Raw genomic sequence first — 18,253 nt, 5'->3', positions numbered from 1 at the left:
AGAATATCACTAAAAAAACAAAAAGTTATGAAATTACCAAATGCAAACCCTGAAGTTACAAAGCACAATAATCAAAACACACACCTGACTACAGTGAATCAATAACATATTTCAAGAATCAAGAGAAATAATCAGAAAACTCAGATTAATTTTTGTCTATGTTGGACAACCTAAAAATAAAAAAAATTAAAAATTGAATAAAGGCTAAATGTCTATCTCAATAGATGCAGAGAAAACCTTTGTTAATATACCCTTTCATGACAAAAACCTCAAGCAAATTGTGTAGAGAAGGACCATTTCTCTATGTATTCAAACCATTGTATGAGGAAACAGTTGGTATCCTACTGAATGGAGAAAAATTTGAAGCACTTTCGCTAAGACTAGAATCAAGACAAAGATGCCCACTCTCAATACTGCTCTTTAACATAGTCCTGGAAGTTTTATCCAGAGCCATTAAACAGGAAATAGAAATAAACAGTATACAAATTGGAAAGGAGGACGTCAAGCATAGCTGTTTGCAGATGACATAATTCTCTATATAGAGGGAATCAAAAGACATTGTTAAGAGACTTTGAAACTCTTAAGGGAGCTTGATAAGGTTTCAGGATATAAACTTAACATACCAAAACCAATGGCCTTTGTACACATAAATAATCCCATGGCTGAGAAAGAACTTGTAAGACCGATCTCATCCAAAACAATTGCAGAAATTTTAAATACCTTGGGGTAAATTTGACTAAACATGCAGAGGATCTTTATAAGAAAAATCTTAAGCATTACAGAAAAAAAAACAGAAGAAAACATTTTATGAAGGACTATTCTACTATAATAATATGAGGGAGATTGGATCAGGGAGGAGAAGAGACATGGGGAGGGGGAGAAGAAATTTCAGAGCTTATGGAACTGCATTATAAAATAATAATTAAAATAAATAAATTAGTCAATGCATAAATACATAATTAAGAAAGCATTAAAACATGGGGTAAAAACTTACATACTTATGGATTGGTGGGATTAATATCATCAAAATGTTCATACTATCAGAAGCAATGTGCAGATCCAGTTTATCTCAAAGTACCTATGATATTCTCAGATCTAGAAAAAACAAAGCTAAAAATTATATGAAAACACAAGCAGAAAAAAAAAAAAACACACACACAAGCAACCCAAAAAAACTATAGCATTGTTGAACAATGGAAACAAAGCTGAAGATATGACAATACCATCCTTGAGGATGTACTACAAGGCAATTATAATCAAAGCAGCCCAGTACTGGCAAACAAAGCAGACATAAATATCAATGAAACAGAGTAGAAATCCAAGAAATGAACCAACACATCAAAAAACAACTAATTTTTGACAAGTGAACCGAAATAAAACCGGGGAGAAAACAAATGTTGCTGGAAAAGTTTGATCTATACGTACAGAAATGTGAAACAAAATCCTTACATCTTACAGAAAAAGCAACTCTGGATGGATCAAGGAACAAAATCTCTGGTTTGAAAACATCAAATTACTAGATTAAAAAAAAAAAGAAACAGAAACACTGTACAAGACATGTATATATGCAAAGATCTCTTGGAAAATGTACCAGAAGCACAATAAAAGCAAAAATAAACAAATCACATTACACCACGCAAAGAAGCTTCTGCATTTCATTGAAAATTGTCAACAAAGTGGGAAAGCAAATATTTTCAAATTGTGCAAATGATAAAGGATTAATATGCAGGTTATATAAAAACATCGAGAAACATAAATGTTTAAGAAGTGAGCAAATGACATGAACAGGTATTTTTCAAAAAATGACATTCAAATGACTGAGAAACATGAAAAAATGCTGCCGTTCACTAGCCATCAGGAAAATGCAAATAAAAATCACAATCAGGTTTCATTTCACCCCAATTATAATGGCTAACATAAAGACACCAGGACAGAATTAATGCTGGCAAATATCTGTGGGAAAAGGCAACCTAATTCTCAGTTGGTGAGAAGTTAAGCTAATACCATCATTAGGGAAGTCAGTATGGAAATTCCTCCAAAATCTAAAACTAGATAGAACATATGCCCCAGCCATTCCACTCCTGGAAATATATCCAAACAAAATGAAGTCAGCATATGAAAGTCATCTGTATCCCCATGTTTACTCTAGTTCAGTTCACAATAGCTAGGATGCAAAATCAATCCAAGACGGCCGTCATAAAGAAATTGTGGGGTCCAGCAGCATGGCCTAGTGGCTAAAGTCCTCGCCTTGAACGCACCAGGATCCCATATGGGCGCCGGCTCTAATCCTGGCTGCTCCACTCCCCATCCAGCTCCCTGCTTATGGCCTGGGAAAGCAGTCGAGGACAGCCCAATGCTTTGGGATTCTGCACCCACATGGGAGACCTGGAAGCGGTTCCTGGCTCCTGGCTCCGGATCGGCGCAGCACTGGCCGTTGCGCTCACTTGGGGAGTGAGTCATCGGGTGGAAGATCTTCCCCTCTATCTCTCCTCCTCTCTGTATATCCTTGTAATAAAATAAATAAATCTTTTAAAAAATGTGGTAGGTATATACTATGGAATACAATTATCCTGTCGTAAGAAAGAGAATGAAATCTTGTATTGCAACAAAATGGATGCAATTGGAAACCGTTATTCTTAGTGAAATAAGCTAGTCCACAAACACAAATATCATGCATATTCCCAGGTCTGTGATAATAGACATAGTACAAACATATCATCTATATGATCAAGTTTACTATGGTAGGATTTGATTATTGTTTACCACCTATGTCTATTCTCCTGAAGAATAGTGGTTTTGTTTTTAATTTGGGTTTTTAGTTTCTTAGGTTTTGTTTGTTTAGTTTCTACATGCTATGTGTTGTTAGTGTTTCCTAAAGGAGAACTGAGCATGTGATTGTGAAGTAAAATGAAAGTACGCCATTGGGAAAACTCAGAAGAAAGAAAAGAAATAAGGAAGGAGGATGATGGGTGACAAATGAGGGCAGGAGCGAGGCTAGAGTAGGAAGAATGAATATGCTTCATAATCCATATTGTGAAATATGGGACATTTTTTCACTTTTACAGATAAAAAATTGACAAATGAAGTGACTAGAAGAACTATTTGCAAATAAGATAAACAATCACAAAAACATTTGTTTCATAAATAAATAAACTGTTTCTTTAGCAAATAAAAACTTTATTATTCTGTAAACAGTACAATGAGACGCCAATTCTTACTATTATGGCAATAATTAAAAAAAAATTTTAGCAAGTATTTGGGGGAATTGAATCTTTATATTTTTCTGTTGCCGATATTAGCAAGCGTGTGGGGGAAATTAGTATCTTTGTGCATATCTCTTTTTTTTTTTTTCGTGATGAAGTCTTCCCACTGTTATGGGCCATTGATCGCCCCCCACCCTGGTTGGAATGGTGTCTTGCCCATGCATATCTCTTGGTTGTGTAAAATAGTTTAAATCAAACTGGAAAAAAAGTTTTAACTCTAGCAAAGTTAAACATTTCTGAAATGGTCAATTTGATGTAGTAAAAAACATTTACAAAAATGTTATTAGTGGCATTATTAATGACAGACAAAAATATAAATAACCCAAGAATCTATAAACTAACAAAATACAGTATATAGATATCCAAAGAAATATCTTAGATAATAAAAAATTAAATATTGAGAAATACTGTAACATGGATAGAACTTGAAATCATGGTGTTCAACATAACAGAAAAGTTCATCAAAGCCACTACATAAATAAGTCTATTTATATTTCAAGTTCAGAATAAATAGAGATAGAAGGTTTATTAATGATTGCTGAGGACTTTGTAGTTTGGGCGGAAATGGACTGACTGCAAATGGATAAAGTATTTCTGAGGTTATGAGTGTACTCTGAAGTTGATTGTGGTGATGGTTGCACACTGCAAATACAGTAAAACCTTTTAAGTTCTTTGATTTAGATGGGTGGGTTTTAAAGAATGAACAACATACAATGCAGTTGTTTAAAACAGAATGGCTGTAAATTACATGCTCTTCTATTGAAAATAACCTTGTCAATTTCTTTATCATGAAACGGCATGTGGTTCAGTGTTAATATTATGGTAGATTGTTTTGTCATAAAAGTCTAACAGATCAGTTATCTCTCTGATTAGTAGAAAATTAAATTTTGTTTTTAAAGCAGAATTATATGTGTCTGTATATCTCCACCCTTGCTTTTACATTATTCAAATCACATAAAAATTCCGTTTTCCTTACCACTTCTCAAACATGAGTGTACAACAATTATAGAGTTTTTCAGTCTGATATAGCTGCGTGTTTCTTTATGTATTAAGTCAAGAAAAATAAATGACTAGCTAATGGAGAAATACATTTTTATTAGAATCAGTTCTTTAACATCTTGCTCTTTGGTTTTAAACACAATGCAATGATGACAGTAACTGGACTGCATATCCTGTTGAGAATGTATGTTAACTTGAGCCTCTATTTTTGATTTTAAAGCTATATGCAAGAAAATGAATTGGATCACAATGAATCCTGGGCTTCTATTGTCCCTTTGTAAGCATAAACATGTTTCCTATAACTTGCATGCATGAGTGTTCTGCTCATCAATTTAGGAACCACCTGAACAATGAGTCTATATGGACCACATGGTTTTAATAAAAGTATCTGCACATATCCAAAAAATAATAATAATTGCTGTTAACACTCACCTAACACACATGCTCAGAGAAAGAAGATCTTCCCCTTGAAGTCTAAAGTTGAAAGTTATATCGATCATTTCAAAACTTCTTTCTTGTCAAACTGTTAGTTGAATTTATTTCCTGAAATAAATATAATTAGGCAAATATAATTCATTATGAGTTATGATGAAAATTAAGGCAATATGCAGACCTGAAAAGACAGTTTATATGAAAAAGCAAATTCATACTTTTGATGTGCTGCTGTCTCAACATCATCATGTGCACAAAGAAAAATCACCCCATCCTTTTTCAACCTTATAATGGTATAATAAGTATGAGGCTGAATACGTCATAAAATTTTTAAATTATAATGTTTTGTAACTTTTACAAATAAACAAGCTGATACATATATTTTTAGTATTTCTACCCACAATTTTCAAAATGATTCTGCATTGAGAATATTCCAGAACAATGAGTCCACAAAAAAAAAATACAATATTTCCATTGAGCACCGTCTAATATGGTTAGAAAGCTTTGGCTTTTTTTTTTTTTTGGCAGCAAATTTTGAACTGAATGTAAGAGGTTAAAGATGATTTACAAATCGTGTATTGCTGCTTTAAAAAAATTATTTATTTTTATTGGAAAGGCAGATATACAGAAAGGAGTAGAGACAGAGAAGAAGATCTTCCATCCAATGATTCACTCTCCAAGTGGCCTCAATGGCAGGAACTGCACCAATACTAACCCAGGAGCCAGGGGCTTCTTCTGGGTCTCCCACGCGGGTGCAGGGTCCCAAGGCTTTGGGCCATTCTTGACTGCTTTCCCAGGCCACAAGCAGGGAGCTGGATGGGAACCAGTTTCGTCAGGATATGAACCGGCACCTATAGAGATCCAGGTGATTGAATAGCGAGGACTTTAATCACTAGGCTACCACGCCAGGCCCGTATTGCTACTTTTTATATTAACAATGCATACAATCGGGTTGTACAGTTCACTCAGTTTGGGCAAAATCATGGACCAAAATCATCAAGACAGAGAGCTGCTTCATCACCCTGAAAATTCCCTTCTACTGCCCCTACTAACCAGCCATTTCTCCACTTCTGAGCCCATACAGTCATTAATCTGTTTATCATCCCTATAATTTTACCATTCCCATAATATGCATGATAGTCTATATATTCTGACTTCTTTTACTTAAAATCAGCTTGAAATCCATTTGTATATATCATCACTAATATAAATGTTGAGAGCACTTCAAAAAACTCTGTGGACATACCAAATTTCAATATAAATTAAGACATGGACTTTGGCCTTGTGGTTAAGTCACTACCACTGCTTCACATCAAAGTGCCAGGATCCAAGTCCTGGATGTGCTTCTATGACCACTTTTGCGGTAATGTAAACCCATAGAGGCAGCAGTGATGCATTGGACGATCCTGGTGATCCTTGCCACTCAGATCCTCCGTCCCCTCATCACAGTTTTAGCCTGGCCTTGTGCTGCTCTGGCAAGGGTTTTGCAGAGTATGCTAGCAGATGGAAAAAAAAAAATCTCTCCAAATACATTTCTCTCTCTCTCAGCTTCTTTAGTAAGTATATAATATTTTTAAAAGAAAGTTTTAAAACATACTTACATGGCTCTCCCATAAAAATAAGTTTTATGAAGTTGTATCCCTTTATATTGAGTGGTAATTCATTTTATGAGCATGAAACAGTTTTTACTTTTAAGCAGCTGAAAGACAGCCAAGGTTTTTGCAGTTTTAAAAAGATTTGTTTACAAAAAAAGGTGTTCGAGTCTATAAATGTATTTGTTGATATGACACTTCATTGGCTTACAAAAATATTGAAAGTGTATTTTTGCATTATCAGATACTGGAAAAACTTTTACCCAAATCCCTGCCACATCACTACGAGCAATCTTTGAAGCTTCCAATTACTCCAAATAAGTGCCAGAAGCTGATATTTGGCAGTTTTTTTTTTCTTTTAATCATTAGACAAAATATATAGTTTTGTCTTTGTGTTTTTTATTTGCATTTCCTTAATGTCTGGTAGTAGAGAGTTTCTATTTACAAAATTTGTTTTAGCTGAAAATAGACAGATCTTGAGAGACATCCCATTTCTTGGCTCACTCCTTAAATGTCTTCAACAACTGGGGCTGGGCCAGGCTAAAGCAAGGAATCGGGAACATCATCCATGTTGGTAAGGTTAGTGCTGGGAACTTGAGCCATCTGCCAGAATGCAAATTAGCACAATGCTGAAATAGAGAGCAGAGCTGGGACTCAGATCCAGGGGCTCTGACATAGGATGCTCGTGTCCCAATTCACATTTGACCTCTTTGTCAAGGCCCACTCTTGAGCTTTTTTGTATGTGTAAGTTATGATGTTTATGCTCTCCTTAGTGAAGCGTTAAATATTTCTCCAAATCTCTTGCATTCTTTGCTTTCTTATTGTTGAGTTTTTGAGTCCTTTATGTATCCAAATCCAAATGTTAGAAGAATGATTTGTGGATATTTTCACTTTCCTGTGGCTTTTTTTTTCATTCTTTACAATGCCTTTTGCCAAGTAGATTTTTCTTTTAGTTTTGGAAAAGGCTAATGTATGTGTGTACTTTTTATAGATGTGCTTTTGATATTGTAGCTAAAAACATTGTCTAAGCCAAAGTTGCAAAGATTTTGTTAAAGTTTATTTTTAATTATGAAAATTTATGGCTTTATACTTTTAGATTGATCCATGACTAGTTGTTGCTGAATAGTCTATAATTTCTCCATTATAATTCACATCTTAGTAAAAAACAAATTCCTTGAGTATATTCATGTGCCTCTATTACAGGAATAAATTTACAGTGTTGTATTGAAGGATACTCTATTATATAAAGATTTGATTTTGTTTTTAATTTTCTGAAAGTCAAATTGAGAGAGAGAGAAAGAGAGAGAGAGAGAGAGAGAGAGAGAGAGAGAGAGATTTTCCCTGCATGGGTTTACCACCCAAATGATTACAACGTGCAATGACTGGGGCTGGTCCAAGCTGAAGCCAGGACCCAGGAACTATGTCTGTATCCATGTTGGTGCATGGGCCCAAGCAACTGAGCCATCTTCTCCTTTCCCTGGCATACTAGCATAGAGCTGAATTGAAAATGCAGTATCCGGTACTCAAACCCACTTTGAATGTCAGGCTTGCAGACAATGGCTTAATCCCCTGCACCACAATGCCAACTCCAAGGTTATTTTGTATTAAATGTGTAAACTTATCCAACTGTTTGTTTGTTTGTCTGTTTGTTTTTAGAAATCTTGAGCTATTCAAATGATTTTCCATTTAAATTGCAGAACAGCTTGTTGACACCTATGAAAACAAAAGAAAGCGTAAGGGATTTTGGTTGAGATTTTGTTCAATCTACAGATTGATTTAGGGAATAATGGCATCTAAGCAACAGTAAATCTTCCAAGCTGTGAATTAGGTATAGCTCTTCATTGATCAAATACTCAATTTGGATTCATCAATGTTTTACTTTCATCATATGGATAGTACACACATTTTGTTAGATTTTATACCAAAGTACAGCTCTGATGAGATGCAACTTTCTTTCCAGTCTGCATGCCTTTGATTTCTTCTTTTTGCTTTCTTTAACTTCCTAGACTTTATAATACAATATTAATAGGAGAGTGAGAGTGGTCCAAGTTACCGTTTTCTGATCTTAAATGGAGTACGCTCAGTCACTCACCTTGCATGATGACATCAGCTATTACCTATGCATAGATGTTCTGTCACTTTGAAGTTCTAACTTTCCAAGAGAGGACTGATAAATATCACTTTCATTCTAATTGACTGATAGTATTGTTCATGTCTTCTAAGCTCTTACTGGTTTTCTATTTGAGGAATATCATCTCCAATTTTGAAGATGTACATTTCTTCTTTCATCTGTGGCTAAGTTTGCTTCTTTTGTCTTGAAGCTATGTTGTCTTCTTACAGAATTGGCCTTTTATTGTTATACAATGTCTGCTTTGTACCTGATGGCATTCCTTGCTCTCAAGTCAGTTGTTACACTGATGTAGTGACTCATCTTTCTTTTGCTAGGCTTTATATGATATGATATTATCTATCTATCTATCTATCTATCTATCTGTTTATCTAATATTGGTATAATACATATTATCTACTGACATTTGAAGACTTTAGGGAAAGCTTACAAAGGGGTTTTATAAGGCATGATACTTTACAAATAAATACTATGGCTATGTACATTTATTATTTTGGTAGTATTTGATTTATAATTTCAGAAAATAAGAATATAGCAACAAATCATTGTAGAAACTAACAGGCACATCTTACAGTCACTAAACTGTAATAGCATTAATTCTTAGAGAAATATTTGGTTAACTATAATTATCTTGTTTCTCAAATGTTCCTGAGATTTGCTTTTTCATTTGTTTTGTTTTATATCTTTCTTCTCTGTTAGAAGCCATACTTCAATTGATTATATATATACATCATTGCATTTTTAAGAATGTGTTTATTTGAAAAGCAGAGTTACAGAGAGGCAGAGTTGGAGGGAGATCTTTCATTTGCAGATTCGTTCTCCAAATAGCCAGAGTGGCTAGAGCTGGGCCAGTCTGAAGCCAGGACACAGGAGCTTCTCCTGGGTCTCCTACCCGGTGGAGGGTCTCAAGACTTGAGCCATCCTCTGCTGCTTTGCCAGGCCATCAGCAGGGACCTTGATCAAAAATGGAGCAACTGGGACTCCAATAGGCACCCCTGGATGCTGGCACGACAGGCAGTGGGTTTATTTGCTATGCTACAACATGGCTTGATCTTGGTATTTATAGTCACAAAACAAATTAAAAATGTCTGTATTGGGGGGTAATTAGGCCAGATGATCCTAAATAGGAAAGTGAGATTTTCTTCACCCTGCTGTTTTTATTACTCTATGAATTATTTTTGACAAATCAGTATCAACTCTGAAAAATACTACAAATGTGGTATATTTATAGAGAAACTAACTTTTCCTGCAGCAATATGAAATATATTACCACTTAAATATAAATATTCGTTCTTCTTCTGTTTCCTTACAGCTGCAGAAATAACTGTTCAGCCAACTGTGGAAGAGGCCTCTGACAACTGTACCCACGAATGTCTCATCTTGGGCCACTCTGATGCCTGCTGGATGCCAGCTTCTCTGACGCATTCCAGTCCATCACAGGGACAGGCCTCTGCACTCTGCCGCAGCCCACCCCTGACACAGTCCACTCTTCGTCGCCGCAGTCCTCCGGTGACACAGACCATCGCTCTCTGCCATAGTCCTCCAACGACCCAGGTTATCGCACTGTGCCACAGCCCTCCACCAGTGCAGGCATCTGCTCTCCACCACAGTCCTCCTCTAGCACAGACCACTGCATTTTGTCACAGTTCACCACCGGCACAGGGTTCAGCCCTGCGCTATAGCCCTCCCCTGGCACAAGCTGTTGGGGTCCGCCGCAGCCCTCCTCTGCCACACGCTGCTACCTTGCATCGCAGCCAGGCCCAAGCACCAATAGCTATGCAGCAGGGCTGGGTGCAGGGGGCGGCAACTGATGGACTGCGTGCTCTTGATCAGAGCGGTCAAGGTAGTACAAGAGCTCAGTTTTACACCATGTCCGATAGAATCCATCACAGTGATGATTCAATCAAGGTCATTCCCTTGACAACCTTCACTCCAGGTCAACAAGCCAGACCCTCTAGGGGTGATTCCCCGGTCATGGAAGAGCATCCATTATAAATGTAAACTAGACAGGGTGTATATAATCCAAGTTCACGATCCAATTTGAATAAATAATCCAAATTGATAGCTTTGTAAATAACTTTGTAAATAAAGCAGATACCAGAATAAATCTACAGCTAGACCCTTAGTCAAAAGTTAAAAGTAAGTTTACAATTTAATTCAGATTGTGTAGTTTAAAAGAAACTTAAAAATTCCTACCCTTCTGTACAGAAAGGCTTATCATGGCAGAGTTATTATATAGTGAATACTATTTCTGCTGTACTTTTTTTTAAATTAACACCACGTGCAATATTACTGATTTTTCCATTCTGTTTTTTGTGGACACAGTATGTAGCAACTGGAAATTTTTTAAAAAATAGATTTTCCAAGTTTACCTTTAATTTATCTAAACTTTTGTTCAGATAACATTAGAAGGTATACATACTGCAGTATGTTTGTTAGTCTTTTGTTTGATTTTGTTTTCTTCTTTGTCTCCAGGTTTTTGGTGTTAGTATATCTACCTTCAGAAATGTATAGTATGGACTGTAAATATCTATTTCTTGTGTCTGTTCCTGTTTTTTATGTGTTTTCTACCTTTATTTTAAGGATATATTGTTGATATAATTTGTACATGCATTTTGGTAAATATAAGTAAACTGTACAGATCTAGATCTAAACCTATTTCTCTACTCTTTAGTAGAGTTCGAGACACTAAAGTGCAATATTTGTGCCCAAATTAAGCAAAGATTTGCTATAAGAGGGCCTCTTTCCTTTTTTTTTTAAAGACTTATCTTTGTAGTTTAGTATGAAGTACAGCAGAAATAATATTGTATCTGTCATTTTAAGCCTATATTCCATCTGTAATTGGCTCTTTACCTTGAGTCTGTACATAAAAATCACAAGGAAGGCGGATGCTTTCAGTGCCTGATCCATTTACAGCTATGACTGTAAACTGCTATTTTCTAGAGAAGATCAGAAAGATGTTCCGTCAATTCAACAAAGAAGTATAAATGTAAATAAAACCATACACTAAACCTATAAGACTAAGGGAATTTTACCATTCTAGCTCAACTGATGAAAACCACTGATAACAAGATGCGAGTTAGGAAGGAACTTTTTAAGCGATGTGATTATCAATCTACATCAAAAGTACAAATGAGTAGAATTTCAAAGAGATGTGCAGAGGGAGAAATAAGGCTCACGACTGCTTCCTGGGGTGAATAAGAAATACTCCAGGAGCACACACACACACGAACACACACAAAACAACAAAATCTCACATATGAAACAAGATAAATACTACTAAGAAAAGAATACAGAAGTATTCATGGAAACATTGGTTTCCTTCTGTTGCCTGTTCTTTATTTTCTGCTTTCATCCTCGTAACTGGCCATTATTTTCTAGGTGCACATTTCATGACTTTACAGAAACACCTCCAACTTAATTTTTCTCTATAACAAAATCAAGACACTGTCTTGTTTCAGTATCACACTAAACCAAGAAACAATTGATGTTTTGTGGGGGGGGGGGGAAGTGAATATTTCTTGTTGAGTAAATTAGCTGTAGACTTTGTAATGTGTAACTTGAGATCCGTAATTTATGATTAAACCATGTGTAAATGTTGTAATATAAATTGTGGTAAATGTATAATTTCATTGATGAAGGTTTCCAATGAATGTTGAGAAAGCCTCTCTTAATGTGCCTGGCTGACTGAGTAGTGTTTTAAAATATATATCGTTCCCATTGTGACGCTTTTTAACTCATATTTGATTTGGTGTATAGAATAACTTCCTGACTTTTAACTACGAAAGATTAACTAGTGAAATGTCCAATTAATTGATATTTGGTTTTCTTTTGTGTTTGTTAACATTCCAAGGGATTTGGAGCATATTGGTTTCCCAGGTGCATGTGAATCCTGAAGGACTAATGATGTCTGAAAATTTACTGCAATAATGTCATGTATGTGTATTGCTGTTATTGTTGCTCTTGTTATTGCTGACAAACATTTTAAACCTGGGGAAGATTTAAAAAAAAAAAAACCCAGAATGACAAAATCAGTGCTTCCAGTAGATTTTAGAATGTGTTTTCACTCAGATAAAAGAAAACTTGCAACAGTTATGTGAGACATTCTTAAAAATGCTATTGTTTCCCCATTTTTCCTTTCCTTAGCATTATCATCTACAGACACATACATTTAAAAGGAGATAAATAAGAGAAGCTGAAAGAATGCTGAATGATCTATCAGGAATACAAATGATTGTTATTTATGGTACTGGAAACCAAAATCAAATCCAAAGTTAAATTTGAGACTTTTTTTTTTTTCTGATGGAGTGTATGTTCAGTTACTAGGGAGGCTCTCAAATCCTTTTGTTTAAAAATTTGTGAAGTTTTCATACCTTTCCTAGACATATAGGAATGAACAAATATGCTTTTATTGCCCTTTCTAACTCTGATTTTTATAATCGGACTTAGATTGTGTTAGATTTTGAAATGACTGGGCACCCTTCTCTGGCTTGTTACCAGAGAGGCATTGAATGGGAGCAAGCTATATGTAGCCAAAGAGGCAAGGGGTGTGAGCCCAGTTTTTCTCCCCTGTGCATTCTCTTTGTAAGCTTCCACTAGGTCTGGCTCTGGAAACCTGTAACTCCCAGGGCTTTACGTCTGATGAGGTCTTCCTCATCACATTACAAATTCTGTCTTTCACTGGATGAACAGAGCTATAGGTCGATAAATCTCACAGGTGGCTCTTCTGATGTACAAAAGATAATCTTCGAACTGCAAACTATTTCCCTTAAAAATTTGATTTGATATGAAATTAGAATTTCAAATTAAATCATATATATGAAAATTGTATGTTCAGCCATATTGCTTATTCTATTTTGTGACCATATTCAATATATTGTGATTAATTTGGGGGCGATGATATTACCACACATTTGTAAGTATATACCCAAACATGTGTATCTTATATGCTAAGTACATACATGTTCTTTTCTTGAACTTTATCTTCAATTTTTAACTAATACTGTGTCAGTATATTAAAAAGTAGATTTCACACATGATACCAACATTGTAATAAATTTAGAGTACAACTTGTATAGTCTCATTTAGTTAAACATTTTATTTTTAACTGTGTAAATTTGGTTAGAAAAAAAAATGATTGTTAAATAAGTAGTGTTATTGTGTAACGGTGACAGTTATGAAGAGCCTCTGCCTTCCCAAACTAATATTTGTCACACACATGCATTAAAATGGGAAAAATTGGACTGACAAAAATTACAAAATGTGCAGTACTTAAAGTGTAATCACTTCACGTGTGAAATTTCCTCAGTTCTCAGAAATTGAGTATGACTCATATGCACATTTATTGTTTATATTGACTCTGAATGCACATTAATTTCCTATATACATTTATACAACATCTACTTATTTGGGCTTTTTCTTATTTGCATTCACCTGATTTATATTTTCCATTATGGTTCTCATCTATCTTTTGAAGACAGTATGTTTTGCAAATCAAATTTATAAGTATCATTAATCATTTGTCACAAACTTTAGGCATTTTTTTTTTTGTTTTTTTTTTGCCATTTCGAACTGGCCCAATTGGGCTGGATGACATGGGAGCAAGAGAAGCTGAACTGTACTTGGACAGGAACCTATTTATATCATGTGCCAACTATCACACTGGAACAATCTTATGCAGAGGCCTTAAAAAAATTTGGTCACAACAGTAGCTTTCTTATACTAACCGTGATGTGCTTTCCATAAATATTATTTTTTAAAAGTAGTGCAAGTTGATAACAGCAAGATTAGTAAAGAAAAGGCTGCTCATAAATATGTGTGTGCACAAATGAAATTAAAAAAAAAATGAAGGCAATTGTTTAGTGATTATATGTGATACTTTTAGGAATAAAATGCGTGAAATTTATGCTATCCCTACTTTAACTATTTGGAATTTTATGAAATATGTATTTATGTTTGTATTTGGGGAAGACTCCTCCTCTGTGACATCATACAGCATCTGAAAGTGAATAGCATTCCAAAGAGTACTACCCGTGCTTTGGAATTGAGAGGGTTGGCTAGTGTTTGGCCCGGGATGGCAGTATGTAGTCCAGTGGCAATTGTGTATTAATTGTTCTACTTCAGCTTCTGTATTGCATGTTTTCATATTAATGAGTATTAATAAAATAACTATGAGAAATAAAGATGCATGTTTAGAAATTTTTTAAAAATTATTTTCCATGATACAGTTCATGGGTATGGATTCCTCCCTCCCCCCCTTTCCTCTTCCTTCCCACCTTTGCCTACCATTATTCTCCCCAATATTATGACAACAGTATGGTCCTCTAGCAATAGTTACATGTTCAATATTCTGCTACCCATGTGCACCATAGTATTGTAAGTATAGACAAAGGCGGAAAACTCAGCATCATATCATTGAGGTACATTAAACAATTTTACTGGTAGTCCCCCCTTTATTCAGGAGTAGAAATGCATAGTGTAAGATGTCCTCAGATCCAGGTATGTTAACCTCCATTATATAGCTCATCTATGAGAATGTGTACACACACACACACACACACACACATGCTTGTTCACCTATGTGTCTATTTGATTTATATTAATGCTGTTCCATATCAAAGAAAACATATGATGTTTGTCATTTTGGGATCGACTTATTTTTTAAAAGATTCATTTATTTTACTGCAAGGTCAGATATACAGAGAGGAGGAGAGACAGAGAGCAAAATTTTCTGTCCAATGATTAACTCCCCAAATGACCTTAATGACCGGTGCTGAGTCGATCTGAAGCCAGGAGCCAGGAATTTCTTTCAGGTCTCCCATATGGGTGCAGGGTCCCAAGGCATTGGGACATCCTCAACTGCTTTCCCAGGTCACAAGCAGGGAGCTGGATGGGAAGTAGAGCAGCCAGGATTAGAACCAGTGTCCATATGGGATCGTGGCGTGTTCAGATCTAGGACTTTAGCTGCTAGGCCAGAGCTCTGGGCATGGGATTGACTTATTTCATTGAGTATAATAGTCTCCAGTAGCAAACATACTTTTTTGCAAATGATAGGATTTCATTATTTAAGTGGTTGAGTAGTATTCCATGGAGCAAATGTACCACAAATTCTTTATTTCTTTCAATGAGCTAAAGATGGATTTTATTCTTTGATTTCATCATTAAAATGCCAAGATTTTCTTTTATATTGTATTTAAACCTATGCAAATTAAACTACACCTTTCAGTGGAATTCTTTCAACTGAACATCATTGCAGTTATTTTCAAAAACTGATAAACAATCTTGCAGTGGTTTTGATTCTGTGCTCAGCATTTTCCAACACAAATTTAACTTATTTTAATTTATTGCTGATGTTTCCCTTACCTCACTTAATATAAGTGCCACTCAAACACTTCTCTATATAGTTCTAGGAGACTAGCAGATCCAAATTAAACGATTTCCTGAGAATAGAGATAGTATAGGTGAAACAAGCCAACCTCGCTCCTTGCTTCAGGTTTTCTTTAATGAAAAAGAAAGAATTCCAGTATGATTAAATTTCTCTAGCAGCACGATATCATTAACTATGCAACTACATTTGGCATTTTTATAGGCATTACAATTTAATGAGTTCAACTGCGGGTGCTGTGGCACAGTGAGTTAAGCTGCTACCTGCAACTTCAGAATTATTATCAAGGTGACTGAGGGATCGAAAGGAGTCCTAACGCTATTTCTGACTTGGCTTCCTGCTAATATGCACTGTGGTAGGCAGTAGTGATGGTTCAAGTTCTTTAATCCCTGTCACTCATGTGGCAGACCTGAATGGAGTTCCTCATTCCTGACTTTGATTTGGGAAACCTTGGATTGAGGGCTGTTTGGGAAGTGAATAAGCTAATGGTCGATTCTCTCTCTCTCTTTTTCTCTCTCATCAATCTGTCATCCAAAGAAATGAAATATAAGACCTAAAATAAAAATAAATACTTATAAAGTGCATAATTATACTATTTATCTCCTTTTTTCTCTTTCTCACTTTCCTGATATTGTGGCATTCTCAGGGTTTAGACCTGCCAGCAGGCCTCAAGGTCACTGAGGGTGAGGCAGATGGTGGCCTTTGGTCACAAGAACCACCAGAGACAAGCTGGTAAGGAATCCTAATATAATCCAATCAACCTGATTAGCTAACTGTCTCCACAAAATGGGAGATGAATCCTTTGGCATTCTTGAGGCCTCCTAAGAATACCAAGGGAAGCCCTAGGATTCAAAACCTTTGAAGTTAGCACACACATTATAAATTAGACTCGGTTATTGACATGAAATCATCACTCAAATACCTTTAAAACTGATGGCCGCCCAGGGCACTGGATACAAGGGGCTGGTCTGCTCTGGACCCAGCATGTCTCCCAGACTTCAGCCTGGAACAGGAGGGGCCGCAGGAGCCAGCTACATCACCAACTTGGTGGGATTCCAGTTGACCAATGGCACACCTGAATGGACATTCCTTATGTTGTAGGGTTTTGACCCTCAATATGGCAGCAACCTCAATTCTTGGAGTCATTTTGGCACTGGAAGACCTGTGCTGGCCCTTTCGAATGTTGCCATTCACCAACACACTCAGTTCCCCAGGAATCACATACACTTTCAGGTGTATGTGCTGCCAGAGCCGTCGTTTTCCATGGTAGCTGAAAATGGCTTGGGCGCTGAACTTGTCTCTGGATGTGGAGTTGTTAGTGCCTGGACTGAGGATCTGCATCCTTGTTTTGTGTGGGTGCTCAACATGTTGTGCCGGATTTTGAAATCCCCAGAAAATCAAGTCTGAAGTCAGTGCTAAGGCATAAAGGTGGTTTATTCACGTTAGCCTAGGTCTCCCAGCCACCTCCCCAAACCCAGCATGGCCGGGGAGGTGTGGGGGGGGGAATGCAGCCACAGCCGAGGTTGCTGCAGGATCAGCAGGTAGGGCAAAAGAGAAGGAGAGAGAGCATGAGCCCAAGCCCCCCCCCAGTTGAACAGCCCAGGGTTCTTATACATTTTAGGCTATTAATTATACAGTCATGATTTGGCAGACTTCTATTGGTGAGTTTGAAGCAAGCAACTTTCAAAAAGTACAAATTGATGAGCTATAGGGTGGTGAATCTTATCAAATACCAGTTACCTCATTCCTGAGGAGTGGTCTGCCTAGGTGACCTGCCAGGTGTCCTGCTGGGTGTCACATTAACTATCAGGCCTAGAGTTCACACAGCCCCCAGCCAAGCCATTAAGGCAGGAATTACAAAAGGCAGAAAACATTTATGTTCTTCACAGGAAAGAAGAATTTTCATGCTGACCAAGTTAGGTTCAAAGAAAGATTTATTAGAAAAGTTGAGAAAAGAGGCTCCCATCCTAGTGACGGGAGGGGGCTCTGAGATAGAAAGGACCCTTAACCCCTGCCATAGTGGCAGGAGGAAAAGTAAAAAGACCCTACTCCCCTGCTATAGTGGCAGGAGGAAAAGCAAGAGAGAAAGGACCCTAGTCTGTCAGGGTCCCTTGGCCAGCAAGTCAAACCCGGACACTCATTGTCTTTGTGGAACCTTTATTGTGGAGAAGACACAGCAAAACCGGCACGTAGTGGCCACAGCATCGCGAGGCGTGCTCTCTCCCCTCCCCGTTTCTCTGGCTCCCTTATATTGGGTAACACGGCCAATCAACATAAAGGTCACCTCTGCATGCAGCAGGCAGGCCAATCCTCACTCAGATCACGCTCTCTCCACGAGCCATCCACGCACCCCTGGGCCAATCACAGCAGACTTCCTGAAACTTGTTTTTCTACTGGAGGAAGCAGGCTGCAGGCTCCCTACACTAGTCCTCTGCCATAGTGGCAGGAGGAGAAA

General features: G+C 36.8%; 1 protein-coding gene across 5 annotated transcripts in view; it reads left to right on the top strand.

Moving 5' to 3' along the window:
* Nucleotides 1–10,528, top strand: part of PCDH11X (protocadherin 11 X-linked) — a 606,423-nt gene extending 595,895 nt beyond the window's left edge. For 3 of the 5 annotated variants that reach the window (XM_040999471.1, XM_040999470.1, XM_040999467.1), the window contains one exon: nucleotides 9,727–10,528. In XM_040999471.1, coding sequence (XP_040855405.1) covers nucleotides 9,727–10,409 — 683 coding nt within the window. In that variant the 3' untranslated portion in view covers nucleotides 10,410–10,528. The remainder of the gene's footprint in view (nucleotides 1–9,726) is intronic. The other 2 variants (XM_040999466.1, XM_040999468.1) reach the window with 2 other exon arrangements.
* Nucleotides 10,529–18,253: the final 7,725 nt, after the last annotated feature.

Source organism: Ochotona curzoniae, unplaced genomic scaffold (genome assembly GCF_017591425.1).
Source record: "Ochotona curzoniae isolate NIBS_2020 unplaced genomic scaffold, NIBS_Ocur_1.0 scaffold_1852, whole genome shotgun sequence".
Lineage (NCBI taxonomy): Eukaryota > Metazoa > Chordata > Mammalia > Lagomorpha > Ochotonidae > Ochotona > Ochotona curzoniae.
The sequence above is the reverse complement of the archived record's forward strand: the minus strand, read 5'-3'. Positions and strand labels throughout refer to the sequence as shown.